At 40.2% G+C, this 25977-nt stretch overlaps 1 gene segment (V, D, J or C); it reads left to right on the forward strand.

The window, feature by feature from the left end:
* LOC142097320 (Ig kappa chain C region, A allele-like) overlaps positions 1 to 12038 on the forward strand; it is a 139022-nt gene extending 126984 nt beyond the window's left edge. The window contains 1 exon segment of the C gene segment in view: positions 11314 to 12038. Coding sequence covers positions 11314 to 11336 — 23 coding nt within the window.
* The last annotated feature ends 13939 nt before the right edge of the window (positions 12039 to 25977 follow it).

Consider the following 25977-nt stretch of genomic DNA (forward strand, 5'->3'; position numbering starts at 1 on the left):
TGACTTTACATCGAAAGGGGCAGTGACCTGCGGCCAATCAGCGATAGCGCCGTATTCATCAGCCGCTGTTCGCAGTGCCCTTCCAACTGTGCCTGCTCTGAGACGCAGAAAAAAAAGCATTGTTAAAACACATTTACAACCTACCACTCCTTAGTTTTAGGGCGGGTGGGTGGGATCTCGTGTCGATGACTGTACCCTCCCCACTTTCCTGGTGATATATATAAGGTGCCACAGAACTCCCACAACCCTTCTTAATGGTCGGTCTGGCCTGGAGATATATTAACCCATTCAGGTACGTGTAAAGTTAATGATAAGCACACAGGCCTGCTTTCGTCATTAGGGACTCTCTTGTCATAGGGATCAGGTGGTAGGGTCTCTTTTTGGTGAGCTTACCTTGGGCGTCTGCGCTAGACGGGAGTGTCTTCGGGATTGGTGCTGCCGTTACAGATTCTTCGGGTGTTCCGGTTTCCGAACTTGTTGTTTGGCTTCTTGTTTGTGCCGTGGCGCAACCTGGGGAGAGAAAGGAGAAAGAGAGAGAGAGGGGGGGGAGACAGGGGTGGTGTGTGGAGAACACAGTATAGGCTGTACCAACAATATACTTTTGGGGCTTATTAGGTTATAGCTCTTTTGCTGGTGTTGGTCTATAGCTCTTTGCCCTGTTTATAGCCCTAATTGCAACGTATATTGTGGTGGTTTGGTACCTCCTGTATGGGGTGTGACTAGTAGTTCTGTAGGGGTGTTAAAAGCTCTTAGTTAGCTAGAGCTATTAATAGAGGCAGATAGTGTTGTGATTGCCTCTTAATTTATTAATTTATTATGTGCTGTGATGTGCTTCCAAAATGTTGGGCAGATATTGTGTGCGAGGTGAAAATACTATGTGTTCAGAATGTGTAGGTGTGCAGTGAGATCCGTGTTGGGAGTAAACTTTTGCTTAGGTAGCTCTTACAAAAGCAGTTAGGTGGTTGTATGCCGGTCTATCTATCCTGTAGTTAGCCGCTGCAGTACGAGCTGATTGTAGCGTGTACCGAGCGGTGGCGTGACTGGGGCCGAGCGGTGCTTCTGGTTCAGCTCAAGTGCTGTCGCCGGACTTCCGGTGTTGCTGGAGCGCACTTTGCATTCCACTGCGGGCTGAGTTGGTTCTTGTCCTTCTGTTTCAAATTTCGATCCTGGAGAGTTTGCGAGTGGTGTTTCCAGGGGCAGCGGTGAGTGTTCAGGGAGTCTTCTGCGGGGTGTAGTTGTGGTCCAACGCGTTTCGTCCTTAGACTTCGTCAGGGATGTAGCTGTGCTGTTGTTTACTTGTGTTTTTATCCTGTTATGATTTCCACTGGGATCTTCCGGAAGGGGAGGGGGGAGGCGAGAGGCAGGATTGGGGGGGGGGAGGGGGGATGGCGGGCCAGGGGTTCTAGTTTTATGGTATGAAGTGTTGGTGGATTACTTTTAGTACTGCGCGATCATTAACTGAGATTGGGATATTGTTTTTAAGTTGATTTCGGTGTTGGGGTGGCTATTCTTACGGGAACCTAGAGGATCCGTTTGGGGTATGATACAGGTGCCTTTGACATGGTAGTAATAATTAATTTCCTTAATAGTTATTCCTTATTAACTCTCAAATGGGAGCGCTGCAGTGGTTGTGCTGGGGGGGGGGGAAATATATCTCTCTTATCCGCAGATGGTGGGGTGTTGCAGTTGTAAGGGCAGTTTAGGAGGGATCAATGGCCGGTGGGAAGTGGGTTTTCTTTAATCTTTATTAAATAATGTTTATTTTCTACCTTTTGATCTAATAAAATAATTAAAATAAGTAAAATAAAATAAATAGTTTATTTTACTTTTATTGAAGTGTTTATATTGTTCCCTGGGCATTACAATGGGGGTGGGGGGGGCTAGTGAATGGGATAAAACTGCTAGTGATGGATTGGATATTATGGTGGTTTTACTTTAGTCTTTAGTAAATAGTGTTTATTCTTTACCTTTTTGGTTTTAAATATATTTATTTGTTAAATTCATTAAATTAATTAAATTAATATAATTCCTTTTATTTTGTTGAAGTGTTTATTTTGTTCCCTGGGCGTTACAAAAGGGGGTGGGGGAGCTGTTGAATGGGATATGACTGATAGTGGGGGATTTTATATTGTGGTGTTACATGGGGGGGGGTTTGAGCTTCCTTAAGTATTACATGTTATGCTGGCATTTTAGTATTGGGGTGGGGGCCTGTATCTATTGATGTTAGATACGATCATGGAGAAACGAGCCCTTAAAGACCTAAAAGGGAACAAGGGCATTGTTCTGAAACCAGCCGACAAGGGAGGTGGAATAGTCATCCTCAACAAATCAGACTACCTAGATGAAGCCAAGAGACTTCTCAGCAAAAAATCAACGTACAAACAAGTGGAACAAGACCCCACAAGCAAGTACCACAAAGAACTCTTAAAACTACTTAACAAAGGCCTAAAAGATGACATCCTAAACAAGAATGAATACACCTACATCTCCACACCACACCCAAGGATCCCAGTATTCTACTACCTACCATAGATCCACAAGAACACAGAAAAACCACCAGGAAGACCTATAGTATCCGGAATAGAGTCATTGACCAGCAACCTATCAGAATATATCGATCACTTCCTACAACCCTTGGTGAGCGCACAAAGAAGTCATCTCAAGGACACGACACAAATCCTGAAGATTCTGAACGAAATCAGCTGGAAAGAAAACTACACTCTAGTCACGTGCGATGTTACCTCCCTCTACACCATCATCGACCACAAAAAAGGTTGTGAACACAGCAAACACTACCTGAAAAAGAACCAAGACATACCACTCAACCAAGCCACCTTCATCACAGAAGCCATCAACTTCATTCTCGACCACAACTACTTCTGGTTCGAAGACAATTACTACAAACAGACCACAGGCACTGCAATGGGCACGAAATTCGCGCCAAGCTACGCGAACCTCTACATGGCAAAATGGGAGGAAGACAACATCTGGAACAACAATCCCCACAGCGACAACATAGTAGCATGGAAAAGGTATATAGATGACATCCTATTCATATGGAAAGGCAACGAAATAGAGCTCCGCTCATTCCTAGAATACATCAACAGCAACAACCTCAAACTGAGCTTTACCTCCAACTCCAGCAAGAAGGAAGTAAATTTCTTGGACCTCATCATCTACATCAAAGACAACACCATCCAGCCCAAAACTTACTTGAAACGGGTCGACTGCAACAGCTACATACCAGCAAACAGCAACCACCACATAACATGGCTAAAGAACATCCCAGGAGGTCAATTCAGAAGAATAAGAAGAAACTGCTCCACAAAGGAAACCTTCAAAGAACAAGCCGAAACAATGAAACAGAAATTCAGAGATAGGAACTACGATCAAGATCACCTGGAGAAAGAACTAGAAAAAGCAGAAAATCTGAAAAGAGAAGAACTCCTTCACTACAAACCCAAAGAAACAAAAGAAGAAAATGCACCCCTCTTCATCACAAACTAACACAGCAACCATAGAAAACTAGAAAACCTCCTGAAAAAGCATTGGCACATCCTACTCGAGGACGAACAACTAAAGGAACACCTACCACCTAAACCAAGGATAGTGTATAGGAAGGCAAGAAATCTAAAGAACATGGTAACAGCCAGTTTCATCCCCACCAACGACAAAGAAAAGAAGAGCAAGGAGACTTGGATAAAAGAAGGGAAGAAAGGTTACTACCACTGCAACAGATGCCTGGCGTGCAGAACAACGAAACACAGTTCCACCAAACCCACAACAGAATTCACATCAAATTCAACCGGTAAAGAACACAAAATTGAAGACAAAATGACCTGCGACTCCACAGGGATAATCTACCTACTAGAATACCCATGCGGACTTCAATACATAGGAAGAACAATAAGAAACCTCAAGACAAGAATTCCAGAACACATAAGAAACATAAAAAAAGGAGTGCAGAACCACAGCGTATCAGAACATTTCAAACTATCACACCATCAAGACCCCACAGGACTCAAATTCATGGGGATTAAACAGATCAAGAAACCATGGAGAGGAGGAGACTACATCAAGCTAATTTCAAAGGAAGAAGCAAGATGGATTCACACACTAGGGACCCTCACACCCAAAGGCCTCAACATAGACTTTGATCTAGGATCTTTTCTGTAAGTATGAACATCCCCATCCCACCATTTTCCCACCCCCCCCCCCCGATGCTAATTTAATAAAATCACTATTTAACATCACCCAGCCATATACCCCATGATCGTATCTAACTTCAATAGATACAGGCCCCCACCCCAATACTAAAATGCCAGCATAACATGTAATACTTAAGGAAGCTCAACCCCCCCCCCCCCCCATGTAACACCACAATATAAAATCCCCCACTATCGGTCATATCCCATTCAATAGCTCCCTCACCCCCCTTTGTAACGCCCAGGGAACAAAATAAACACTTCAACAAAATAAAAGGAATTATATTAATTTAATTAATTTAATGAATTTAACAAATAAATATATTTAAAACCAAAAAGGTAAAGAATAAACACTATTTACTAAAGACTAAAGTAAAACCACCATAATATCCAATCCATCACTAGCAGTTTTATCCCATTCACTAGCCCCCCCCCCCCCCACCACCCCCATTGTAATGCCCAGGGAATAATATAAACACTTCAATAAAAGTAAAATAAACTATTTATTTTATTTTACTTATTTTAATTATTTTATTAGATCAAAAGGTAGAAAATAAACATTATTTAATAAAGATGAAAGAAAACCCACTTCCCACCGGCCATTGATCCCTCCTAAACTGCCCTTACAACTGCAACACCCCACCATCTGCGGATAAGAGAGATATATTCTTCCCCCCCCCCAGCACAACCACTGCAGCGCTCCCATTTGAGAGTTAATAAGGAATAACTATTAAGGAAATTAATTATTACTACCATGTCAAAGGCACCTGTATCATACCCCAAACGGATCCTCTAGGTTCCCGTAAGAATAGCCTCCCCAACACCGAAATCAACTTAAAAACAATATCCCAATCTGAGTTAATGATCGCGCAGTACTAAAAGTAATCCACCAACACTTCATACCATAAAACTAAAACCCCCGGCCCGCCATCCCCCCTCCCCCTCCCCAATCCCGCCTCCCGCCTCCCCACTCCCCTTCCGGAAGATCCCAGTGGAAATCATAACAGGATAAAAACACAAGGAAACAACAGCACAGCTACATCCCTGACGAAGTCTAAGGACGAAACACGTTGGACCACAACTACACCCCGCAGAAGACTTCCTGAACACTCACCGCTGCCCCTGGAAACACCACTCGCAAACTCTCCATGATCGAAATTTGAAACAGAAGGACAAGAACCAACTCAGCCCGCAGTGGAACGCAAAGTGCGCTCCAGCAACACCGGAAGTCCGGCGACAGCACTTGAGCTGAACCAGAAGCACCGCTCGGCCCCAGTCACGCCACCGCTCGGTACACGCTACAATCAGCACGTACTGCAGCGCCTAACTACAGGATAGATAGACCGGCATACGACCACCTAACTGCTCTTGTAAGAGCTACCTAAGCAAAAGTTTACTCCCAACACGGATCTCACTGCACACCCACACATTCTGAACACATAGTATTTTCACCTCGCACACAATATCTGCCCAACATTTTGGAAGCACATCACAGCACATAATAAATTAATAAATTAAGAGGCAATCACAACACTATCTGCCTCTATTAATAGCTATAGCTAACTAAGAGCTTTTAACACCCCTACAGAACTACTAGTCACACCCCATACAGGAGGTACCAAACCACCACAATATACGTTGTAATTAGGGCTATAAACAGGGCAAAGAGCTATAGACCAACACCAGCAAAAGAGCTATAACCTAATAAGCCCCAAAAGTATATTGTTGGTACAGCCTATACTGTGTTCTCCACACACCACCCCTGTCTCCCCCCCTCTCTCTCTCTTTCTTCTTTCTCTCCCCAGGTTGCGCCACGGCACAAACAAGAAGACTCTCTTGTCATAGCCTGTGTTTGTAGCTGCATTTTTTGGGGGCCGCGTGGTTTGCTCCCTAAAAAGCTGCTAATAGCCCTGGGCTATGACAGGTTGAATTGGTGAAACTACAACAGGGATTCCCGCAGTGTGGGTTATTATGCCACTCAGCCCCAGCTTAGTCTGAGCTTTGAAAAGCTGCTCTGTATTGGTTACTAGTGGTTAGACCCCACGGGGTATTAACCATAATTAATTACATTGCCACAATTGAATTCACTCATTCATTCAATGAATTATATTGTAATTATAGATGCAATATCAGCATTTAAGTAATAATAACAATAACATTTTGTTAGTGTTCAATATACTCACACTTCACGTACTTATTTTTTTATATCACTGAAAAAAATAACCTTGTACTTTCAATATATAGGTTAGTACCTAAATTGGATAACAACATTTAACATCTCTCCTGTGGGAGGTGAGCACACACTGTATTTTTTATTCTTTAATATAGCTAGCGGAATATCTAGTGCAGCTCCCTCGAACATAGTATCATACATTCCTATACACTGTGCATCTGTCTACTGTATCTTTTCTTTTATAGTATGCTCACATTTATAAACAGTTTACTTTTTAAAATATTTTTTGGAAGGCATATAGAGCTATGTATCTACTCCAGTTGTTCCCTGTTCCTCTAAAGAATTATCACACAACCTGAAGAACAGCGGTCATCTCTCCTCCCATATGCACCCCCTTGCTACCACCTATATATTTAAATCCAGAGCATATTTACAAAAGGGACAAAGATAGAGGCAAGGGTTCCAAGAAACAAAACTAGACAAAAAAGTGATAATCCCCAGTCACCATGGGAAACTGCAAGGAACTATTTTGAACTCAAGCAGGATCAGACCCCAGTTTCTGATAACCTCTACCTCTGGCACCAAGTAGCACAATACCAAGACCACACAGGTTTAAAAAGATAATTCAGTCTTTAAATTGAATAGCAGAGTGTCTCCAATACTGCTTTCATAATATAGAACAGAATTGTAACTAGGCCTGAAGTATAGCTGAATCATAATGCGTAAATAATAACTTGACATTTTCAAAGGCGTAGAAATATATAGAAATATGTTGTATATGCACAGTTTATATTCTTGATAGCAGATAATTAAAATAACATCAGTATTTGTATTTTGTCTGGAACCCTGCATTTAGATGCAGTACTCAGTATCTATCTTTCACCTCATAGCGTGGCAAGAACAGATGATGCAAGTTCACTGAGATGCAGTCAGGTGATTGCTAACATCACAGACGTGGGGAGTTGAACTCCCCAATAGTATTTAAACCTGCTCTGCCTGTCATTCCCTGCCAGTTTGTCATATATTCTGTTCTAAGCTCCTGAGCATGTTAACCTGATTACTTCTTGATTCCTGATTATTGACCTGGCTTGTTCCTGTTTTCATGAGACTTGGATCCTGCGCTTACAGATTGATTTTGACCTTAGGCTTTTCCTGAATACTCTTTGACTATTCCTGTGCTTGCTAATTCGGTTTTGCTTACCTGCATCCTGCTGACCATTCTGCCTTCTGAACTACTGCCTGGACTGCTCCACTCACCCACCCACCCAGGGCCAGTTTTGGTGTACTGCGACCAGGTTAATACATGCAGCCAAATCCACCCCAACTTGCAGTGGGCTCTGGTGAATAGCGCTAGTAACAGATTCCACACCACTGTTATATACTCTAACAAATGCTTGGGCGCTGGGTATGGGCAATCCAGAAGTATTGTTTAATTATTTAAATGGATTGGAAAAGAAAGTCCTCTGCAGCCGTAGATAAGAGTGGTGTGCTCTTTAAAAATGTGAAGATAACCGTCAGTAGTTTTAGCATTGGACACCAAGAAGGTATTTGATAGGGTCTCTTGGCCCTTACTGATTTCAACCCTTGAAACGTTTTGGTTTTAGGAAAAAATTTCTCACTGCTATTAGGGCGCTATACGCTAACCTCACCTCCAGGGTCGCGACAACTGGCCAGGTTTCTGATCCTCTTCACCTTCATAACGACACCCTACAGGGCTGCCCCCTCTCACCATTGCTGTTCACACTCTGTATTGAGCCACTAGCTGTAGCAAATAGGAACAATGTAAATATCTCAGGAATCCAACTGAGACCTAGTCAATGTAAAATAACGTTGTTTGCGGATGATGTGCTTTTGACCCTGTCCAACCCCTGGATATCTTTTTCTAACCTTCTCTCTGAACTAGCATGCTACGGATGGCTTATAAGAGCAACGATATTAAATCCGAGGCCATGGCATTCTTTGTTCCTGCCAAGTGCAGAGCATACCTGGAGGAGTCATTCAAATTTCAGTGGCGCCCTCAGGTAATCTGCTATTTAGATGTGGCAATCACAAGACACTACTCTGACCTGTATCGATTTAACTGCTCCACCCTTATTGACTGCATTGGTCAAGATTTTAAGAAATGGCAATCTTTATATATTTCTTAGACAGGTTGGATTAATGCAGCAAAGATGAACATCTTGCCATGTCTGCTGTATTTATTCCAGGCATTGCCAGTCCCGGTTCCCCCTTCACTGCAGACAATGTGTGGCAACTTTATATGGGGAGGTAAATGTCCCAGACTCAAGCGCACTACCCTGGTGAAGCCTGCTGATGATGGAGGACTTGGTCTCCTTCTTCTCTCTAACTACTACTATGCCACCCAATTGCACCATGGTATTTCATGGCATATTAACCCTGGCTTGAAAAAATGTGTGGATATTGAGAACACCATGACCCCGGAGTCCCAGGTCCACTATCTACCCTGGCTGTCCGGGACCCACAGACCTGCCTCGGAATATGAAAGTCCCAAGATCCGATTTACTTTCTCGATATGGGATTCTGTGAACACTCTCTTCAAATTGGCGCGGGCAGGGATGCTGCAGGCAGGGGGGCACACAGGCGGCCGCATCTCATTACACGGGATGCGGCCACGTCATCCCGCGTCATTGATGACGCGGCTGCATCCCGTGTCATGGGATGCGGCCGCCTGTGCGCTGACGCGGCCGCATCTGATGTCATCAGATGCGGCCGCAGAAAAAAATACAGAGAGATTGCATCGGGGGGAGGCCGGCCGGCCTACCCCCCGGCCCTAAAAGCTGAAAATCTGGCCGGCCAATGCCCCCCTGCCCCCCGGCCCAGCCCGCCTCTGATCCCTCCCCACTGATACCAATATTGAGAAACCCCCAGTTCCCTCCAGGTAATGTAGATTCCATAATTGTACTCTGAAAATCCAGAAAAGTAGATTGTTTCTCCACATAAATGGGTGAATCTGCCCCCCCCCCCCCACACACACACACACACATTTGCAGATCTCTCGGCGAGATACGGCCTTCCAAAATCTATGCATTTTTCCTAACTACAGATCCATAGCTTTGTCTACTCTCAAACGCATACTAAACAACTCCGGCAACTACTACCCTAGCGTAACTGTATTTATTTGATGGGGCGCAGAGGTAATATATCAATGTTATACCACTTTCTCCTCAAGCTGGACTTACCGCCTTTGGATCTCCACGAGGAGGCATGGGGGGACCTCAGGCTGGTACTGGATAGCGAGAAATGGTCAGCAATTCCGAAACATGTGGCTAAGGCATCCATCAATGCGTATGTCAGGGAAACAGCTTACAAAGTGTATTCGAGATGGTACCTAGTCCCAACCCAGCTCCTTCGCATTTTCCCAAACACATCAGACATGTGCTGGCGAGGCTGTGGTGGACAGGGTACTTACTTACACATCTAGTGGGACTGTCCCATTAAGCAATCATTATGGGATATTGCTCTGACCCTCCTCCACCAACAACTGTTCATTTCCTCAGGGATCCTGCAATATTTTTGCTCAACAATGCCGCCCCATCTATAAGCAAACCAACAGAAAGTCTGATACTTCAGGTTAGTCAAGCTTGTAAACTACTGATAGCCCGAGCTTTGAAAAAGACCTCCATCCTACCAAAACCAGAACTGATAAATAGAGTATGACACATTTCGTCCATGGGGTATACCACAGCCCTCCTTAACAATACCCTTCCCAAATTTCACGAGACATGGATACCATGGTACAGACTACATGGCTTCCCCTTTCCGGGCAACATGTAAATATGAACACCTGGCCCTCCCCACTTCTCCCCCCACCCCCTGCACCTCTTCCTCTCCCTTTCTTCCAAGTTCTCCTTCTAGTCCTTTCTCTTTTACAATATCACTGGAAAACCTGATTTGTTGTATTTAACCCCTTCGATAAGATACAACGTGGAACCAATTTTTTTATGCCATACTGTTTTTTCTCATTGAATATGTTCTACACTGTTGTCCTTTGAACAAAGTGTGAAAAATAAAGTGATTTTAAAAACAAAAAAGGAGATTAAATCAGTGAACTACCTCGCTGAGGTAACTTTCCTTCCAATTCCAATAATCATAAATCTGATTAGAAATCAATATAAGATAAAATATATATTTTATTAAATAAATAAAAACAACCTACATTGGTGTTATATGTCACCATTTGTCAATCATCAGATTAACCCTTGTTATTTTTCTTTAGGCCCAAACCAGTTGCCAATCTGGAAAAGCTCTGTGATTCATAAATCCTAGCAAGTCTCATGTATTGCACTTTCTTTATAGCAAATATTTCTCTAGTCCTTTGGGCTTCAGATGACACCAAGGCTGAAACTGACTCACGGCGGGACTGTGAGAGTTTGCTGGCGTGATGTCATTGACAAATGCAAGAACAGAGCGGGACTGGATTAAAAGTTTGCGACCTAGTGGTCCTTTAAGTATTTTGTTGCTACAATATAATAAGCAGCAAATTGTATACTTGTGCAAAACAATAAAAATTGATTAGCAATTTAACTATTAATTGGTAGAACAAAACAGATTGGCAGTTGAGGATCTCAGGAACCCACTTAGATGATTGACAGCCCAATGATTTGTGTCCAGTCTATAGCTTAGGAACCTCTGATACAGATGCTGCAGAGTGTTTAATAAGGAATAGCCATGCATTGTACCTAGTTCATTTACCTTGGTAAGAACACAGCGAGGAATGACCCTGTACTACAGGAAATATGGCCTATGGCTCTGTATATGGGCATGGTGGGCACAAGCCTTTTACATTACCCCTATTATTCATACAGTATTAACATGTTTCATTTTGAATATAAGTTAACTTTTAATTCATTATCATTGACATTATCGAGCATTGTTTCCAATATTTATCCTGCTCTTCTTCTTTTTTCCACATAGAATCATCTTCCGGGAAAAAGTAATGACCATTCAGCAAACTCTGACATCACCAGAACATCATACAGAGGTTCAAATGTATTAAACACGAGGAGAGCAATTTTCAACACACTAAAAGACTCATTTACTGACAGAGGCTCATTAGAAGCTTTTTTGCGTGAATTTACTTTTTCCGTACTGTATGTGCACCAAAAATGTGTAGAACTACGTCCATAAGATATTTGTGTGTCCCTGAGTTGTGCCGCATTACGCCTGGAGAGGCTGAATGGTAAAGGTAATGGGCCTGTAGACAGAGTACACTACTGGTGTGTTCATGTAAATATTGTGGGTGCTCAACCATTGGAGCAACGATCCATGCTAATGATGGCCATCACCACGGACCTTTAAATTGTAAACAAAAAAGGTTTTTTACATATTTAATAATAAATACATTTTAAATACATGTTAATAAACCATAGAGTATGGTTCTCCCAGTCATAATATGACACAGTTACAGCTTGTTCAGCATGAGCTGAATTCCCTAGGGGACTTGGGCCCACAGAAAAAATCTAGCCCCCTCCCCCAAGAAAAAGACAGCCCCATGCTGACAGCCCCATAACTCTTCACAACATCTATGTTCGTTGAGTGTTAAATGATAGAAATAAACAAATTTGGCTATAGCACTTCTGTTCCCAAAAAGCCCTGGCAGCCATAAACTCCTTATGTAGGCTGGCGCTTGTAAAACTGCATGGGGGGGGGGGGGGGGGGAGGGGGCATACTGTTTATTTAAAAGAAATGTATAAATATTAAAAGTTTTTTAGCAAATTAAAACTCCATCAACACTATTGTCATCAAATTGATGGTGATGAATGATGTCTCCTGTATGCCGCCACACAATTATAAAATTCAATTGTATCTTCCTGCCAACGCATTTACATTTTTATTTTTTGTTGCGTGCACTTTAAGATATATATGCAAATTAATATAAACTTGTAAATGTGCTTTGTTTGTGGCACATATTTTAGATGCAAATGTGTCAAACTCTAAATGAACCTCAAAATGTGCAACCAGACACTTCCATTGTGTAAATTGTATACACACTGAGAGGATTGATAGGTGCAAACTTTGGACTAAACCAAAGCAATCAATCTGCACAACCCACCAACATGATTTAGATGCAGATCACTGCAAGTAATACATTGAGTGCTGCTACATTGGTAACATCCAGTTACTCTGGGTAACCACATAGTTCTGCTTGGATTAATATCCGGTGTGTTACTAGGTTTAAGAAAAGTTGGATATTAATCCAAGCAGAAATATGTGGTTGCCTATAGTAACTGGATGTTACAAATGCAGCAGCAATGAATGTATTACTTGCGGGTTTATCCAGCATCAGGTACAACATTGTGAGTCTTATGTCACTAAAACCAGATTTCCTATTGAAACCTTCATTGACTATGATATGACATATGTTATCTATTTATTAAAGGGCACATGTGGCCTACAGTATATAGGTCAGACTATAAAATGTCTCAAACTTTGTTTATTATAATTTAGGCTTCATATTGTTACAAAGTTACAGAATTCAGAACCACAGGGTCCCCTGTCACTTGTCTGAAGTACATTCAGATAACCCTTTGGCTATTTATGTGATGGGTAGTGAACACATCCCTCCCACCTCTCGAGGTGGGGACAGATACGAGTAATCGTGCACCAGGGAAGCTTTCTGCTTTCACAGACTATGTATCCAGAAGGCTTAAACGAGAATATGGTTTTGGATTTTGGGCAAGACAGTTACATGTATTTTTAATATCTTGCTGAGTATACACATATATACTTCTAATGTGTGTTCTGAATAATTTGAAATAGTCAGTAGTCATTGGAAATATACAATGATCTTTGGATTTAATGCTCAATGAATGTTTAAAATACAATTGATATTAGGTCTGTAACCATTGGCTATTCTATGCCCATCATCTTATAAGCCTTTTATCAGTAGATCCGTTCTATATAACTGTGTAGCTGCTTTATAGACCAAACACAAGAGATTTTACAATTTTAGTAAAGTTTTTTGAACTATATTTTTAAGCAATGTAAACTTTATATTGGGTTATTGTGTTCTCATATATGTGGGGAATTCCATGCATTTTATCCCTTACTAAAATACATTAAAGACAGTATCTTATGCAACATATTTCATGTCAATTAAAATGACTGCTAGTCATAATATATACATTTTTATGTTATTCTCTGCTGGTATTATAATATGATCTATACTACAACTGGAGTTTCAAATAATTAGTAGAAACGACCATAATAATTTAAAAAAATTAAATTAACCAACAGATCTGTATAGATTATCACCATCATAATACAAAATTTTTTGGGAGAAATTGTCGTAATAAATAGACCCTTTATTATACACTAGAGTAGCCTTAGGAACTTTATACATAAAGAGTCTGATTCATGCTCAGACCCAACTTGCACACAACTTGCAGTTAAAAAAAAGAGCACAGAACTTTTTTGCCTGTATTCAAGCCCGTGCGGATCTCGAGATGCGTTTCGATTTGAATCTGGGTGTAAGTAAACTCTGCCTAAACCTTACTTGCCGTATGTTAACAGACACAAAAGAGTGCTGGATACCACACACATAAGTGCAATACACAGCCACATCAGAACACATGCAAAAAAAAGATATATATATATATATATATACACACACACAGTACAGTAGCAAATAAATGAACAGCACACAATACTATAATCATAAAAATGTGCTTTATAGTCTCTCTTACTTGCATACACATGTTCTTTGTATCAAGTGACAGACATAAGTGTAGATTTCAATACAAAGACTATTTCGTGTCGGTTATCACTATCAGTCGGCACTTAAACCTGCCCGTAGCTGGTGCATATGATACAGCTAAATAAGCATATGTAGAAGATACCCTGGTGTTAGGAACTTCTCCTTGTTCCTGCTCGCGATGGCAGCTGATGCCCTGTGTTTCCGGGCGGTGCACGGCTGCGGTCATGTGGCTCGTAAGGCGGGGAATTTGAAATCTTATCTCCTATTTCTGGCTCGTTCTGACACACTGCCTGTGTCAGAGCCACGAGTTACTACTTGGCGTCTGGCTCCACTCTGTGTACCTGTGATGATCCTGCTGTTTCCCTGTGTACGACACTGCTTATTTAACCATTCTGCTGCCTGTGTCCACTGTGTATCCGACCTGGCTTACATTTATGTATCCAACCCGGCTATCCATTTGACCGTTCTTTTGCCCCCTTATTGGTGTATCCGATCCTGCTGAATCACTGTGTATCGGACCCGGCTATTCATTGTGACAATTCTGCTGCTCACTCCCTGCTGTATCCGACCCAGCTGAATTACTGTATATCCGACCCGGCTATTCCTATACTCTTCTCAGCTGCCCGTGTTTCCTTGCATCTAACCCGAGTGTGCTCCTGGGTATACAACCCTGCGACTCTCTTATCTGTGGTTAGCTTCAGTGTATCCGACCCGGAACCTCACTGAGACGCGTCAAGACTCCTCTTTTTGTGCTGTTAATTCTCAGCTAATTATCCTGCCCAGCTTTACCACCACTGAGTCTGTCCATTGGATCACCCATCTACTGGCTTGTCATCCATTACGTCAGGGGGCTAACCTAGGGGTCGCGACCTGCGGGCCTCCGGCACCAAAACCTATCCAGCCTTGCGGCGGTTCTTGGTGAAGACCGGGGGTCCGTTAGACTCCTCACCCTGGGAAAGGTTGTGTCAACTCTGACTAGTAGACGTCTCCCGCGAGACGTAACACCTGGACTTCAATCAGCCTCATCTGCATCGCAACGCCCTCAACATGCCCTTAGCACGCCCTTACTGTACATTACTGACCGTTCTTTCCCACCCCTGTTCCGCCTTTCAAATTCAAGGCAGACATAAGTATCATTGGTGCTCAGACATGAATTACATGCAATTGCGTTCTTTGGCGTAAATCCCATTCTGGCGCATGTGCAGAGCTTTTTCACGCAAGATACGGCATGTAATTTTACTTACATCTGAACATGAACCAGGTCAAAAATGTTTTTACGTCTTGTGTGATATTCGTTTAGGAAATATTATATATTCAGAAATCATGTAGACTCTATTAAAGATTGAACTAGCAAAATTATATGAATCGGGACAAATATTCCTGTCATGATTACTGTCACGATACAACGTAGAGATACAGCTAAAGAGCCATGAATAGGTGAAGAACAAACGATGTTTATTGCTGGCAAATATAAACAGGTGATGAAATCATAAGTTTGCAGAAATACCAGTTATTCAGCAGTTGCCGGTAAATGGAAGGTGAGGGAAGATTCCAGGCAGCAGATACAGGGAAATGCACAGGTAAGTCCCAGGTTCACATATGAAACAGATCAGCAGAATGAATGATGAGATCCTAATGCAGTAGAATCACAGGAACAATGCAGGAGGAAGAATCACAGTGTGTAACCACAGGATATGACATCAGGATGACAACAATAACCAGCAATGACTGCTGGGAGGAACAGATATATATAAGGGAAAAGAAACCACACCCAGGTGCATGGGATAATTGGAAAAAATGTTAACCCCTAATGCAAACAGGAAAAGCAAGATAGCAGCACCTCTGGTGATCAGAGGTACTGCTGCAATACACACTAATAAAGTCAAAAGGCAGGAGCTGCTAAGCAAAGCAGTATGTACTGCAAGGGGCTTGCAGGCAGATCCTGACAATTCCAGATAAAACTATCAATGGACCTGGTTACCATTGTACATATTGTTTGAATATGTCTGCTTCTATGTAGTAAATTCCTTTCATCCTGTCTGAGAAGTAAAGCTAGGTACACACTAAAGCATTTTTGTCCAATAATCGGGCAAATCAGACGACATACGACCGTTTGGTCGGAAGTCGGGTTAGTGTGTATAGTGATACAATGGTCGAAAGTCATGCCAAAGTGTTGATTGTCGGCTCATTTGGTTGGTCGTACTGTTTAATATTTTCCGACCAATCCACCTAACGATTATTTAGGTTGTACTATTTTTCAATCGATCCACGACCAAGTGCCGATAGTTCCTCGAACTGCGACTCCTTTGGGGACGTGCATGTTGATTTCTGATGCCTGTACCAGCCCCACGTGGTGTGGTGTTCACGCGTCACTCATTTGGTAATTAGGTGCTTCTAGTGGTAAAGCATAGCAGGTGTCTATTGCATTAATGCGTATAGCAAATGTCTGGCACTTTAATTATAATGCTATGTCAGAGTAGTCTTATAACAAAAAAAGTTTTTTATATGTCTATTGCGTATGTCTGCCTCCTTAATTATAGCTATGTGTCACTTAATTGTACACTCAATACACATTAATCAAAAGGTAAAATATGTGTATTACATTTGTCTGCCTGCATAATTAAATACATTTTTGTATATTGCACACTATATTGCTCCTATAGATGTGTATAGATGTGTATTTTATATATGTCTGATTGTACACCTGTGTTCTCTAAAACCCTTTACATGTACATTTAAGATATTTTATATTCGAACCTTTATTTACTTGTTAATGCATATATTTGTAAAATACACAGAATAAACCACATTGTACATCCAACAGATTTATTCTTGAATTATGCTTCCAAAAAAAAGTGAAAAAATAAAAAAATAAAATGTTTCAACATATTTTTATTATTACTTTAAAATTTTACTTTTTAATGCTGAAAGTGCTTAGTGCTTTGTGGCATAAGCTTCTGAAAAAGGTTTTTTGTAGGTTTTGAATTTTTTTTTTCACATCATTAATGTTTGTCCCCAATTCTTTAAAATATTCATCAAGCTTTTCCATCTTCTATACCAGACCCTGCAAAGGACTACCAACATTCTTTTCTCCCTAGGAAAGTTTTGTCCGATATGACGATGGTATCTACGACAAAAGGGAAAAAAAAAGTTTAGTATTTAACTTCTCTATCTGTAATAAAGTTTAGTTTTTTTCCACACTAAGTAAAGTCCCAATGTGCTCACCTTCTATACTGCTCGTAATAACTTTATGTTGTGGTCCCTCTTGTTGCAACTCTGCAAAGGTGCCCATTACCTCCATAGGTTCTATAAAACAGGTGCCATTTTGGTTATTATAACCTTATACATTTCTCGCCAAAACATTTTACAACTTCCACATGTGACTTGAAATACCTTTTTTTAATACATCTTTTTTGTCTTCTAATTCGGTATCTATTTTTTCAGCTTTAATAAGTACGTGTTCAGCTTTAACATTTTCGGTACCTACGCAGCACATATAATCGTGCATTCTTCTTTCAGGAAATAATGCAACATTTTTAATATACTATATACTATTGTCAGTTGTTTATCTACAAATTCACTTACAAGTCCTTCAAGCAGTCAAACTCACTTTTTTAATGTTTCTACGAATTCCCATCAGTCTCCGTCGTTATTTATTTTTTAGGTCTGACCAACGCTTCTGTGCTTGAAATTTATTTATTTTCTTTCCAAGTTCTTCCTTAATTTGTTTTAGTAATTTCTGCATTAATAAATCCTTTCTCGTATTAACTCTTAAATATTTTATCTTCTGGCAGTCGTAGTCGTACTGGTCCAGTACTTTTACCATCCTCTCCACCTCTCTCGGGCTCATTGCTTTTGCTCTTTTTATGCCCTTTAATTGTATTTCTTCTTCTCCATCCCCCTCCACTACTTCTACAATCTTTTTCTCTACTTCTCACACCCACACTGACACCTGCTCCTCATGCGCCATCGTCTTACGTCCCTCGGCGCCAAACAGGCTCCTCTGAAATTTTATACATTCAGACATGGGCATTTGTTTCAGTTGTGGACCAATCAGTGGTGGTACTTGTACAGAATGGAGCATTGTGGGTGAAGGCCATTCGTGCACAATAACCTTGTGTGTGTGGAAAAAATATAAATATATTTAACCCCTAGTGGTCTGAGAAGTACAAACTGATACTATGAGCGTTTTACACCTTCCATCCATTGCCATACAAGGTAAGTTGTGATTATCATTTTTTTCTTGTACCAGTGTGCTTATCGTAACAACTGCATAAATATATATTTTGTGAATGTTAATATGTGTGTATGCAAAATACTTTGGTTATACTTATTAGTATTATTTATAATACACTAGTACTAGTATAAATATAGTACCATATATTGCAGAGTTTTTTGATATTATCAGTGGAGAAAAGATGACCATGACTCTTTCTTTTTATTTTTAAACAGAACCTGAAAATGTCACATGACCGCAATGTGGAGCTCATGAGGGATTTCACTGAGACTTATAGGGCGCACCCTTTTTTGTGGAAGATAAAATCAAAGGAATATTGTAACAGAATGTTAGGTAACGTGGCTATGCACTAACTTGTCAAAGCTGCCACATTACCCTGGAGCAAATTTGGAATGGGCAAAGAGCAAAATACAGACCCCTTTGGACTGTATACAAAAAAGAATTAAATAAGGTTGAGGCCTCAAAAAATTCAGGGGCAGGGGCAGGTGCAGATGATGTTTATGTGCCAAAGCTGTGGTACTTTGACCTTCTGCACTTCATGTGTGAAAATTAAATTACACGGCAGTCCACTTGCAGCCTGGATACGGACAGTAGTTCTCCTTCTGATGTGATCCAAGCAGATGACATACCTCCTAGTGGAACTGTAAGTAAAATATATTATGCTGTTGCTGTGTAACAGGTTTATTACAGTAGAAATACATAACAATAAAGTTTGCACACATAACATGCTTATGCAAAATTGTTACATGCGCTCATTCTGCCTTGGAACAACACTCTCCTGAAGGTATGCCTCCCTGTTTAATTTTGCACTGGCACTTGCATTTCTAAGGTGACACGACTCAAGAGGTGTCAAGCGAACTAACTCCGTTTCCTCAACATTGTTGTTCTCATAAGTATGTGAACACAGCAGGTTTTTCGTCTTAGAAAGTTATGCAGAACACAACAGGCCATCACCACTTTGTCTATCTTGTCCAAACGCAGATTAATAGCAGAATGGAAAACTCTGAATCTGTTACTGAGAATTCCAAAAGTATTTTCAACAGCACACCTAGCTCGTGACAGTCTATAATTAAACATCCACCTTTCTGTAGACAGATTGCGTTTCGGGCAAGGTTTCAATACATTGTTGTGCAATGCAAATGCCTCATCTGCCACAAACACAAAATTTAGTCCATATTTTGTATTACTTCCGGTTGGAATATTAAGTTCATAGTTTTTTAATTTTGCATGAAAGGGAGTCTGCTCCTATGCACCGCCATCAGAAACTTTACCAGTTTTTCCAATGTCCACAAATAGGAATTCATAATTCGCATCCACTATGGCCATTAGAATGATGCTGAAAAATCCTTTATAATTATAATAATAAATTGATCCACTGTCGGATGGAGACATGATTCGGCATGTTTCCCATTAATGGCACCACCACAGTTTGGAAAATTCCAGTGCTTCTCAAATTCGTCCGCAATAATTTGCCATTGTTCTACTGTTGCAGGAAATTGAAACATAAAGATGAGTGAAAGAGTTTAATTATATGCATTTAATATTGCACTCATTTTTTCAATACTCAGCCAACTGTGCTGTCACAAGAACTCATGATGGAAATTGATGACCAACAAGAGACAACTAGTGATTTTACCAATCAGTACCTTATGCCGTGAGTAAAAGTTTGCTTTTTCCTGATTCATGTACCATGGAACTAAAATGTAGAAGTGTTCCTTCAACAAGTCAAGAGTGAATATTCTGGGTTACTTTTGAGCACTACAGATTGTGTTTACTCAATCAATTTATAGGTTCACAATAGGTGCTTGAAAGGGTGGGTTATTCAAAATAGAAACAAATACAGAAGAAAAATTCCCCAGCACACTGCTGTAAACTAGTAAAAGAGCTGCCTTTCTACTTGTACATAAAATGCAGGAGTCTAAGTTACACACATTTGTAAATATATGATAAGCCACCTGTCCCATCAAGGCACGTCTGCCAATAGGGTGTTCTAACTATATACAATGAGAGTCCCTATATTGGGTCAGACATTCATGTGTTTTTTAAATTGAGCTATTACCAAGAGATACTCATGAAACCTCCAAAAGTCAATAGAAGGAAACACTATGAGCCTGATTCATTAAGGCACGCAAAGCGAACATAAATTGCATTTTTTTCCTTAAACACGCAAGTAATTCAGACATAAACACGTCTATATTCAACAAGAAACAGATCTGAAAAAACATCTTGTTGACTATTAATACGGGTCTAGGTACATTCTGCTCTGACAGTCAACACACTGAGGGATACATCCAATACATAGTCCCAGCAAAACAGACAGGGAAACAAAATTCAGTTAATGTCACCTGTTAATAATATAGGGCCTAATTCATTAGTGATGTTATCTAGTGCGGAAATTGCGATGCTTATTTTAAGAAAAAATGGGAAGATAGAAAGTAGCGGTTCAACAAGGAACGGAAGTTAAGGTACACGCCCATCTTAAGTCATTTACGCAACGGAAAATAAGATGCAACATGGAGATCCGAAATAAGGACGGATCTTAAGCAGTGAATTCAACTTAAATTAAGAACCATTTCTTTATTAAGATAAGACCGTATTACATAACGGGAAAAGTGGGAAGTGCTCTGGAGTGTATTGTGCAGAACTGTTATTACCTAATTCTTCGTATTAACATTTATATACTTATAAAACCTGGGACAAATGAGTTTGAAGTGACAGTGAGCTAAATAAACACACTTTCTCATTTAGGGACATGAATGATTGTGTTATGTGTTGGATTTGAACTAAGAATGTGGATGCAAATGCATCTCATAATAATTTGCAAGAATAAATGTATATGCACATTAAAATCAATATTGGTGTACTGAAAAATAGATATCTTAAACTTTACAAAAATGCGTAGTGTACTCTTCCATAATCGATACATATGACTTCCAGACAGACAATCGAACTCATGACTCCATTGTTGCAAGGTGGATTGACTAACCATTAAGGCAACGTTTGTTTGGAAAAATAAATACATTATATAGACTAGATCGAGAAGCATAACAATACAGCATATGTGCAAGTGATGTAAGTGCTAGATCAGTGCTGGCTAACCTGTGACACTCCAGGTGTTGTGGAACTACAAGTCCCAGCATGCTTTGCCAGTAGATAGCCAGCCGATAGGTGGCAGGGCATGCTGGGACTTGTAGTTTCACAACACCTGGAGTGTCACAGGTTAGCCTACATTGTGCTAGATAATAGTGCTCCAAACAGAAAAAATACACAACACAGGCACTAGTGGCACCCTAAAGGTTTAATGAGAAACAATAAGAATTACACTTACATTCTTATTCTCAGAGATGAAGGATCAAATGTGAAGTCAACGGCCGATAATGAGCACATATAGATAAGCGCAGGCATTATAGTTCTCCTTTCACGACAAATTGTCAACCTACTGTACTCTTCATTATTACTAAAAATATATGGCAGCTCAAATGAGCACCTGTTACCTCAGTGGTTAGCACTTCTGTCTCACAACACTGATGTCATGAGTTTGAATACCAAACATTGCCTTAACATCTGTGTGCAGCTTGTGGGACTGAATCATTAAGAAGAGGAACTTTGTTCAAACCAGCAGATGTTTTTAATTGGCACGGGGGTAGTATTAGGCTATTATTTAGCACATAAGGAAAGTAATGCTTTTTTGTTCTGGTACCACGCAAGCACTTGATAGTTTGATTTTTACTTTGACCTTCAGACTTGATCTACTACACGCTCTACCTCAATTATAAATCTGTCCTCATATTTTAGATATACCTCCCCCGTAAATGCAACTTTATACTATCTTCAGACACTTTCAGATGCAGCTTTCAGCTATATATTAGCAACCTGATTCTGCTATCCGTCTAATGCTGTGATGTTTCACTGGACTGAATAGCTAGGTATAAGGGAAATTCATTCGGTTTCCCCTACTGGCAGCAAACTCCTTATCTATCGGCTGTGTTTATTTACAATCTGGTTGTAATATAATACTGCACAAAGCTTAGAGATGTATATTTGGCCAAGTTCAATATTTTTCCCTATTAGCAGCAACCAAAACACAGACATACAAGGTATACCCAATAAGTTCAAACCTGAAACCTAAGGCTTTTAAGGAACATGCTCATTAGAGCAGTTAAATTCTAAGTGTAAGAGGCCAAGTAAAGATTGGGACAGTTGTGAGGGTGGATTACATGTAAATATTGTACTCGAGGCTAAGCGCAGAGGGTAGACTTGCGTAGGACACCAAGGTTTCGCCCTTGATCGTGTGTGGAGTTTGGTCTTTTTTCAGCTAAGCTCGAACAGTAAAGCTTCAACATTATTTTTATAAGTGCTATGGCTAGAAAACTCACATCTGATAATCTGAGCAGTGGCAGAGGCAGCCCTTACGGCTCGCTTAGAAAATATTTGCAGATTTCAAAGGTAAACATGTTTTTCAATCAAAACTGTCTGGTGCATGCATTTGTATATGCTTAGGAAAATTAAACATGCCTTTACTTTCATCACCAAACAACCTTTGTATTTTTAGGACCTTAGAAAATTTAAAGAGTTATATATAAACCATATTAGAATATGCCTCCACAGTTTCAGGAGAGCTGGGGATCTGTTGGATAAACACGTAACATTGGGAAGTGTCAAAACACATAACAATCATCTTAACAGATATTAGATTGAAAAGCTTCACAACCCTCCCCCCACACCCCCAAATAAAATTTTATAATAGAAACAACACACACATTAAAATGCACATTACATATGAAAATAGAGATGCACTGTTATTGTGGGAAATATCTTACAAATACAAACTTTTAAAGTTTCTATAAAAGAGTAAGAGAAAATATAACTCTCAATACAAATCAAAGTCCACTATACAAATCCACACCAGAAAACTCCACTGTAGACTCCTAACCAACTTCAAGTGTGCATGAACCAGTCTTTTATAGTGGATTGTAATGAGACAAGTGGATGCAGGTGTATGGCCCACTGTGGTATCAGATGACGAGATCTGATGCTGGGTCTATGCCACACTGTTTACGGGTATCTCTTGGTTAATTTTATACTGATAAAATATGTTTGCGTTTATTTCTGATTGCAATCTATTCTGAGAACAAACATGATCCTTCATGTTGGTGATTAAGAAGGTGTGTGTAGTTGTTCATTTAATTTTGCTCATGAACACTTTAGGTTGCCACTAGTGCTTGTGCTGTGTTATATGTTTGTTTTGAGCACATTAAACAATCATATCACATGTGTTCCATATGTGATATCTAGCACTTAGATCATGTGTAGCCATGGTCTATTGTTGTGCTTGTCGTTGTAGTCTATATAAAGTATGTTTTTTTCCATTTGAACGTTGCATCAGTGGTTAGACATTCCACTGACCAACAGTAGGGTCATGAGTTTGAATCCTGAGTCATGCCCATATCTGTGTGGACTTTGTATATCTCAATGTTTCTGTGTGTCACTTATAAAAGAGTATGCTAGGATTCGTTTATGTCCTGCCTTAGTTTAAACCGAGTATTGTATTGTTTATGTTTATTTATGATTGTGTATTATTTATTACCTGTTGAATTAGCATTCACATTTATTTCCAACACAAAATTACAGATGACACATTGTTCATGATGGAGAATAAGAGAATATGTGTGTAATTTTTTATTGTTTATCCTTAAACTTTCATGTTGTCATTAGTGCCTGTATCACCTAAATTGAATTTTGTAATTTGTGTGGAGCTACTACAGAGACAAGCAGCTGATCAAAGTAAAGTGAATCCAAACAAATAGAAAATATCCACAGATAAGAGATACACAGCCAAGGCAAAAATGACATGCAATGAAGATTGTGAAAAAGTATGTCACAGCCAAATAAAAGCACATTTTAAAATAGAGATTAATTATTATAGCTCACAACAGATTGCATACCATTTAGACATCCAAATAATTGCAAATAGCACCTAAGTCACAAAAAAAATCTGCAGAAGCTAAAAAATTACAAACAAATTAGAGTTTAACTATTACTATTATTATTATATTATACATCAATGAATTTACATTGCAATTTATTAAAACTGTGCATCTACCATGGATTTAGGGGTGAAATAGTTCATTGTATAATTATTGACATTAAAAAAAATTAAAAAAATAAAAAATGTTTGTTATGAGAGAAGTGTATGCAGATGTATGCTGTGCGTAGTTATTTGTGATTAGGTGTATTTTAAACAAACAATGCTTTTTCAACAGTTGAGTGATGTTTTCAGCACTGCTGCTATAGCTTCTTTTGACTTAAACACCGAACTTCCTTAAGTCTTAGCGTTTTTCTTAAATTCATACTAAGTACTTCTTTTTATCTATCCAAGGGATCCAGAGGTAAATACATACTCTTCTTAAGTTACTGCGATCTCCGCCCATTCCCCACCCTTTGCCAACCCTTTTTCTTAAGAGGTCGGAAAAGCTTCTTAAGTGAAGTTAAGAAGGATTTTCATCTTTAATTAAGAAAGATTTTACTTAAGTGACGGATTTTTGCTCTTATCCCCTTGTTCTGGGCGTGCGCAGAGTGGATTTTTGTATTATCCGCACAAAATCGTCAGATAAGAACAATAATGAATCAGGCCCTAATTAATTTATTTTTAATAAATGATTGTGGATTGGAACTTTAATAAATGTGTCCTATTTACAAATGTAGATGTGAATGTAAGTGTAGGTGCAGTTTACCTGTGTGATTGCGTTATTAACTCCGGTATGGCATAGCATACTAATCGCAATCGCACGGTAAGCCAATATTAATCAATTTAGCCAACCTCATCCAATTATTTGGCTTCGACAACCCAGACATGTGCCGGTACACAGTAAAACCTCATCTTACTCTCACGCCGCTCCTCCTCTGCCTCCCCTCTCTGTCTTTCCTTACACTGGCTCCCCTTCCCCTACAGAATCCTTTTCAAACTCCTCACCACCACTTACAAGGTTCTCTCTGTCTACTGCCCCTTATATCTCTAACCTCCTCTCCATTCACACTCCCGCCCACTCCCTGCGCTCAGCCAATGATCACCACCTCTCCTCCACTCTGATCACCTCTTCCCACTCCAGAATCCAAGACTTCTCCCGTGCTGCCCCCCCTTCACTGGAACGACCTCCCTCGCTCCATTCGTCTCTCACCCAATCTGCGCTCCTTCAAGCGGGCTCTTAAAACTCACCTGTTCCTTAAGGCCTACCAACCATCCACTTAACCTCTCACCTCTTCTGGTTCTCTCCTGCCCCATTTCTCTCTCCCCGTTGCTTCACTGGCTCCCTTATGTACCTGATTCTGTTTACCCTCCCTTAGGATGTAAGCTCGTATGAGCAGGGCCCATCTTCCCTCCTGTCTCCATACCTGTTCTTCCGCTCCGTCTCTACTGTATCTGCCTGCCTGGAGTTTCTGAAGTATTGGTACTTTGTGTTTATTGTTCTGTACTGTCTTACCCTGTATAGTCTACTGTTTGTACCATGTACGGCGCTGCGGAAACCTTGTGGCGCCTTACAAATAAACGATAATAATAATAATATCTATGTTAGAGCTTGACAGTAAATCCTGAAATCTCTATTCATATAGTCAGTATGGAATAAACACTGTATATCGCCAACCT

The sequence above is a fragment of the Mixophyes fleayi genome, chromosome 7 (genome assembly GCF_038048845.1).
Source record: "Mixophyes fleayi isolate aMixFle1 chromosome 7, aMixFle1.hap1, whole genome shotgun sequence".
Classification (NCBI taxonomy): Eukaryota; Metazoa; Chordata; class Amphibia; order Anura; family Limnodynastidae; genus Mixophyes; species Mixophyes fleayi.